General features: G+C 51.1%; 1 protein-coding gene across 1 annotated transcript; it reads left to right on the forward strand.

Annotated features, from left to right (window-relative positions):
* The first annotated feature begins 1767 nt into the window (after positions 1-1767).
* Positions 1768-3214, forward strand: LOC125536570 (polygalacturonase inhibitor 1-like). Its single transcript, XM_048699806.2, has one exon. It carries the CDS (start codon positions 1880-1882, stop codon positions 2885-2887), a length of 1008 nt encoding a protein of 335 aa, XP_048555763.1. The 5' UTR covers positions 1768-1879; the 3' UTR covers positions 2888-3214.
* Positions 3215-7656: the final 4442 nt, after the last annotated feature.

Raw genomic sequence — 7656 nt, forward strand, 5'->3', positions numbered from 1 at the left:
GGCAAAGGAGCGTACGTAATTCCTCCCCGCAGGATAACTGTTTCTTGCGATAATTCTACACCTACGAAACGTCCTACGTAGGGTTACGTAACCTTTTATAAAATTCTCTTCCCGGGAGCAACTAGTTAACGAGCGCTCCTTCGGAAGCCTCGCAACGATCCATTCGCCACGTGTTGCGCTCTGAACGATTCCTTCGAATTTTATTTTTTTATTTTTTCGCATGCGTTTTCGGTTTTTTAAACGTTTTTTTGGGTTTTTTTTGATGTTTTGGTTTTTCCCCGGTCTTTCTTAGCTTTTCGATAAAAAAAATTAAAAAAAAAATTCGCGAAAAAACGTGTTTTTTTTCGTGAAAGTCACGGTTTTTCTTTCGCGAGAGGCACGACTGTGCTTTAGCGAGAGTCACGGCCGTGCCTCTCGGAAACGAAAAAAAACACGTTTTCTGTTTTTTTTTCTTTAGCGAGAGGCACGGTTGTGCTTTCGCGACAGTCACGACCGTGCCTCTCGGAAAGGGAAAAATAAAACGCGTTTTCTGTTTTTTTTGTTCGTGAGAGTCACGGTTTTGCTTCCGCGAGAGGCACGGTTGTGCTTACGCGAAAGTCACGGCCGTGCCTCTCTGAAAGAGAAAATAATACGTGTTTTCTGTTTTTTTTCTTTCGCGAGAGTCACGGTTTTTGCTTTCGCGAGAGGCACGGTTGTGCTTTCGCGAGAGTCACGGCCGTGCCTCTTGAAAACGGAAAAAAACACGTTTTCTGTTTTTTCCTTACACGAGAGTCACGGTTTTGCTTTCACGAGAGGCACGGTTATGATTTTGCGAGAGGCACGGGCGTGCCTCTTTCGGAAAGGAAAAAAAAACAGTGCTCCTGGTTCGGTTTTTTTGCCCCGTGTTTTTTCGTGAAAAAAAATTCGTCAAAATCTATCAACATGGGATCTAGTTTTGATGAATTTGACGCGAGGAATCCAATGATGAAAACAGTTCGTGATTTGGACACACGGTTTAAAAGATAAAATGTTTTGAATAAACGAATCTAGAAAAAAGGGAAAACTTAACAGGTCGCGATCTGGTAAAATAGAGTGTTGTTTGAAACAAGTATTCTTTAATTAGTGATTTTGTCTCTTCCCTCCTTGATTTTAACTGGGGTGGGCCCCAGCTGCAAATGCTGGCCCAATTAACAAACCCCGCCTCAGCTTTTACGTAAAATCTGAACGTAACATTAGCGTATGTGTAGCATTGCTCTGTTTCTTGGATTTAAAAAGCTCTAATTGTTCTCTTGTGGCTAGGCGACGCCGGTCTTGGTTATGGGAGATCGGCAAGCACATGTACGTGCATTAAGACTGCTACGTGACGAGCCCAATTATGCGGAGGCCGAAAAACGGACGAGCGAAAGCCTGGGTCCGGGAGTTCCCACATGCTATGCTAATCTAAATCATGCACGGACCAATGACGCCATATATTGACCTAAAAAAAACAATGGCGCCATACGACGCGAGTCGAGCCGAACCCCACTGGGATGCTTCCCGGTTACCGCCGCTCCTTGTCCGGTTGCAGTCTGGGATTCATCCACCGGAATGGTTCCGTTTCCCGCGCCATGCCGTGCTGCTGCCGCCGCCTCGTGCCCCTCCCTCGCACTCTCTGGGCCACCTCACCACGTCCCGCTTCGATCTTCGATGGTGGTCAAAAAACCTAGCCAAAGTATAAAAATAAAAAATAAATTAAAAAAAGGTGGGACATTTATCCCCGGCCTCACGCCCTTTTAATACCGCCACCTCCAGAGCTCAGCTCAGCTCATCACTCCCGCACTCAACACTTCCGCCACCTTGGCCTCCTCCTCCATAGCTAGCTAGCAAAGCTGAGCTAGTAGAAGGTAGCCACAGGGCGACGATGGCGCCGACCGCCTCCTTCCTCCCGCTGCTGGCGCTCCTGCTGGTGGCGACGGCGCATTGCTCGCCGCTGCTGCCCCAGCGGTGCCCGCAGGCCGACCGGCAGGCGCTGCTCCGGGTGAAGCAGGCGCTGGGAAGCCCGGCGACGCTCAAGACGTGGTCGCCGGCGTCGGCGGACTGCTGCGCGTGGGACCACCTCACGTGCGACGAGGCCGGCCGCGTGAACAACGTCTTCATCGACGGCGCCGACGACGTGCGCGGCCAGATCCCGTCCGCGCTGGCGGGGCTGACGGCGCTCATGTCGCTCTCGCTCTTCCGCCTCCCGGGCCTCCAGGGCCCCATCCCGGCCTGCCTCACCTCCCTCTCCAAGCTCGAGTTCCTCACCGTCTCCCACACCAACGTCTCCGGCTCCATCCCGGACTCCCTGGCGCGCCTCCACAGCCTCGACTCCGTCGACCTCTCCAACAACAGGCTCACGGGCGCCATCCCCAACTCCTTCGCCGACATGCCCAACCTCCGGTCGCTGGACCTCCGCCGGAACCAGCTCACCGGCCGCATCCCGGCCAGCCTCGTGCAGGGGCAGTTCCGGTCGCTGGTGCTGTCCTACAACCAGCTGACGGGCCCGATCCCGCGCGACGACGCGCAGGACGAGATCAACACCGTGGATCTGTCGCACAACCAGCTGAGCGGCGACGCGTCCTTCCTCTTCTCCGAGGGGCGGCCCATCGGCAAGGTGGACCTGTCCTACAACAACCTCGACTTCGAGCTGAGCAGGCTCAGGTTCCCCAAGGAGCTGACGTACCTGGACCTGAGCCACAACCGCATCAGGGGCACCGTGCCCCGGTCGCTGGAGGCGCTGTCCACGCTGCTCACGCTGGACCTCAGCTACAACAACCTCTGCGGGCCGCTCCCCAAGCTGCACGGCGTCATGCGGCACGGCTGCAAGGCCTACGAGCACAACCTCTGCCACCGCGGGGCGCCGCTCGAGAGCAGCTGCCACCAGCTCTGAGCTCGCCGCCGGCGCCCGGCAGGCGTACGTTATATGAGTGGTGTGTTGGCGTTCTCGTGCGCATACGGACGCACGAAGGACGGTGCTTTGGGGCTTAGTAAACTCACTAGTGGAGTGGAGCACCGCGGTGGTGGCAATGCCTGACACGCGCGGTCCTTGAGCTTTGTGTACGAAACGATAGAGATGTGTGTGCGTGCCGTGTCCTGTGTGTGTACCGTCTGGAGATGCGCCCGAGAGTGTGTGTGTGCCCGTGTTCGGGATGGATGGATCATCCCAGTTACCTGATGTATCAACTGTTAAATGGTAATTATGTTTGGCTTACTTTTACATGCTTTTCTGAGAGGCATACAAATGTATGCACATACAGCAAGAGATGTCTGAAAAACGCAGCAGAGGGTGGGTGAGAACTTAAAAGTTCAGTTCATGCATGCACATACAGCAAGAGATGTCTGAAGGATTCTGAAATCTGAACACATTTGACTCAGCGTGCGCACAACATGCAAAAACTGATGGTTTCAAGCGACAACAAAGTTTGTGTTATTGGCTGGAGACGAATCATGCTCGTCCACTAATGAATGCACGCAATTTTTTTTTTAAACAAGGCAAAAGACTTGCCATTTCATTGATAAAGGAGAAAGTTTTAGACAGAAACCGCAAAGCGGCAAATAGGAGGCCTACTAACACCCAAATGTTTCGCTCCGGCCATAGCCCAAAGTAACACTTCCTGTATGATTTTGTTGATGATGACCATGAAAGGGGCCGCCGAGTTGCGGAAGACTATAGCATTGCACTCCGACCAAACCTTCTAAGAGATGAGCATCATAAGAGAGGCAAGCGCCTTGGGTGAGTCAAGACGGAGCTGAAGGTTTCCATTCCACCATTCTCTGACCGAAGCCCTCGTCACCCAAGTAGACGTGGTGCTGTGATGCATGCCAAGCCACGGGAGGACGTCATTCTAAATGCGCATGGTGTAGCGACACTGGAAAAGCAGATGAGCCGTGGTTTCTTGGGTTTGCTTGCAAAGAGGACATAGTCCGCAATTAGGCCAACCACGACGGCTCAAGCGGTCCAAAGTCCAAATCCTATCTTGAAGAACAAGCCAAGCAAAAAACTTGCATCGAGGAGGCGCCCACACCGTCCACACTGAATGGACAATGTAACGCCCTCGATGCGGCTATATCTCCCACGTGTTGAGGCACGACTTAGAGGCATAACCGCATTGAAAGCAATGTCGCAAGTCGGGAAATCATTACACATCCCATGTACATAAATAATATAAAGGGGAGAAACGTAGTTGACTTACACTCGCCACGTCACATCAAAGTACATAAATAACATCCATCATACAAATCACTCATGGCCCGACTACGGTGCCAAAATAGAAAAGACACCCAACATGCGACAAGGCCCTGAATCGATAACCCCAACTAGGCACCACTACTGATCATCCGGAAAAGACACGTAGTATCGCTGAGAGTCCTCGTCGAACTCCCACTTGAGCTCGTAATCGTCAACTGGAGCAGCAACACCTGGACCTGCATCTGGAGTTGTAGTATCTGTGAGCCACAGGGACTCAGCAATCTCACACCCACGCGATCAAGACTATTTAATCTTATAGGACAGGTACGACAATATAAGTGGAGCTGCAGCAAGCGACTAGCATATATGGTGGCTAACTTATACGCAAATGAGAGCGAGAAGAGAAGGCGAAGCACGAGCGAGAAGCTAAAGGAACATCCTGCGCAAGCATAACTCCAACACCGTGTCCACTTCCCGGACTCCGCCGAGAAGGGGCCATCACGGTAACACACACGGTTGATTCATTTTAATTAAGTTTTAGTTCAAGTTATCTACAACCGGACATTAACAAATTCCCATCTGCCCATAACCGCGGGCACGGCTTTCGAAAGATCAATCCCTGCAGGGGAGTCCCAACTTAGCCCATAACAAGCTCTCACGGTCAACGAAGGAATAGACCTCCACCCAAGACACACCGATCAGACTCGGTATCTCGGTACAACAAGATGATTCGACAGGTTAAAACAAGTCCAGAAACACCGCCCGAATATGCCGTCAAATCCCGATAGGAGCTGCACATATCTCTTTCTCAGGGCACACTCAGATGAGCAATCCGTACAACTAAAACCAGCCCTTGAGTTTCCCCGAGGTGGCGCTGCACAGGGCTCTAGTTCGGACCAACACTTAGAGGAGCACTGGCCCGTGGGGGGGGCTAAAATAAAGATGACCCTCGGGCTCCGGAAACCCAAGGGAAAAGGGGGTAGGCGGCAAATGATAAAACCAATGTTGGGCATTGCTGGAAAAGCTTTAATCAAGGCGAACTATCAAGGGGTTCCCATTATAGCCCAACCGCGTAAGGGACGCAACAATCCGGGAACATAACACCGATATGACGGAAACTAGGGCGGCAAGAGTGGAACAAAACACTAGGCGAGAGGCCGAGCCTTCCACCCTTTACCAAGTATATAGATGCATTAAGATAACATAGCAATATAATGATATCCCAACAAGTAAATAAATGTTTCAACAAGGAACGGCTCCAATCTTCACCTGCAACTAACAATGCTATAAGAAGGGCTGAGCAAAGCGGTAACATAGCCAATCAACGGTTTGCTAGGACAATGGTAGGTTAGAGGTTCAATCATACAATTGGGAGGCTGACAAGCAAGTGGTAGGCATCGTAGCAGTGGCAAAGCAAAAGAGCGAGCAAACTAGCATAGCAAAGATAGTAGTGATTTCGAGGGTATGATCATCTTGCCTTCAAAGCTGTCAGAGTTGACTGGATCCTCAAAAGCACACTCAACGGGCTCCTCGTTAGCGAACTCGTCTCCCGGCTCTACCCAACAACACAAACAAGCAACAAGGATACAATCAACCACGTGCAAGGGCAACAATAATATGTAAAGACGGTATGCTATGCGGGATGCGATGCAGGATGCAAAATACAAGACGTTACAGAAAATGCATGAACTTGGCCTCAACTTGGAAAACCAAGTGTGCCACTGGATAGAGGGGAAGAAATCACCTGAAAACAATATAAAGATCATAGGAATCGGAGTTACGGTTTGGAAATGGCGAGCGTTTTACGAAACGAACCGATCTGCGATATACAGCAAGTAGGCTCCTAAATGCAATGAAATGAACATGCTACAGCCACCAAACATGAAAAAAAAATACATGGCAGTGATGTACACAAGATGCTTAACAAAACACTAGCACTGAGCCATAGGCAAATTCATCCATTAAGAGGTTCAAACAAGCATGGAAAAAATGAATATGCAAAACAGATTCCAGACTTAGTGAAATTAACACTAGCCTGAAATTTCAGATCACGAAGCCCTCTTCGGAGCAGCAAAACAATATGATACAAAACCTGAACATGACAAGTAAGAACATGGCATGGAGCTACTCAACAAGCTTAACAAAACACCCAAAGTGACCTGGGGCCAAAAGGGTTCACAACATACTCTACCGAGCTCACGAACATAGCTCGACAACAATCAGTTTTCAGACTTAGTGAAAACTGAGACATGCAGAAATTTAACTCACGAAGGCATGTAAACGAGCTCGATGCACTCACTACGGTGCAAGTCATGGCAAGTAAAGCATATAACCAGCAAGAAGGCACAATATGCTAGCTACACATGGCAAGAACAAAGGCATAGCATGCATGGAACACTAACGGTAGCATCGGCAAAATCGCAAACAAGTTGACGATCTGCCCAGATTAACAACGAAGCAAAAGTTGAGCTCGATTGAGTCAACCTAGAGCACTCCACATATGAAAAAAAAGACATGGATGGATAGAGCATAACATAAATATCAAAACTCCCTTAATGATCATCCTCAAAAGAGGCACGGATCACTATGAAACAAGCTGGACATATAGCATCATGAACTAAAATATCCCAGACTTAGTGAAAATCACTAAGTCTCTGAAATCAGCAATCTCAGGTACCTCTCTTCGCAAGCTTGCACAAGACAACACACACATCCTAAAAATGCATGGGTGGCACCTCTGGAAACAAGACAAAATTCTTAACAATTCATCCCAAAGGGGCACAGGCATATCATGCACGAATTAAACATGGAAAAAATGACAAAAGTGCATGATGAACTAACGGATCTGCAATTTAACTCACGAAGCCTCCTTCTAACAGCATTTTGGGCAACAAGATGAACTCAAATGCAAATGATGCAATGGAATGAAATGATGTACATGTCGAGACGAAGACTTTTGATATATCATATGCCCAAAACGGAGCTACGGTTGCGGAGATACGAGCAGTCAAAGAATGCATAAAAATCTGGGAGTTAGGGTTTCGGGGGAGAGGGGGTCAACCCCAGATCTAGATCCAGCGCACGGATCCCGAGGCGGCGCCGGAGTACTGTTCACGCCGGAGCTCCTGTAGCTCGCCGGCGAGGGGGCCGTGGCCGTGGCGGCTGCCGGTGACGAGGAGGCGGCGAGGAGGCGGCGGAGGGGCGACGCCGGCCGGGCGTCGGTGGTGGCGGCCGCGGGCGGCGAGGAGGCCGTCGAGGGGGTCGTGGTCGTGGCGGCTGCCGGCGACGAGGAGGCGGCGAGGAGGCGGCGGAGGGGTGCGACGCCGGCCGGGCGTCGGTGGTGGCGGCCGCGGGCGGCGAGGAGGCCGGCGGAGGGGCGGCGGCCCACGGCGGCGCCGGGCGCCGGAGACGAGGAGGGAGGCGGCGCTGGCGGCGGGAGGCACCAGGCGGCGGGGCGAGGCGGCGGGGCG

Source organism: Triticum urartu, chromosome 2A (genome assembly GCF_056163025.1).
Source record: "Triticum urartu cultivar PI428250 chromosome 2A, HENAU_Tu73, whole genome shotgun sequence".
NCBI lineage: Eukaryota > Viridiplantae > Streptophyta > Magnoliopsida > Poales > Poaceae > Triticum > Triticum urartu.

Coding starts and splice junctions, on each gene's coding strand:
- LOC125536570 (XM_048699806.2), top strand. CDS start 1,880: ATGGCGCCGACCGCCTCCTTCCTCCCGCTGCTGGCGCTCCTGCTGGTG.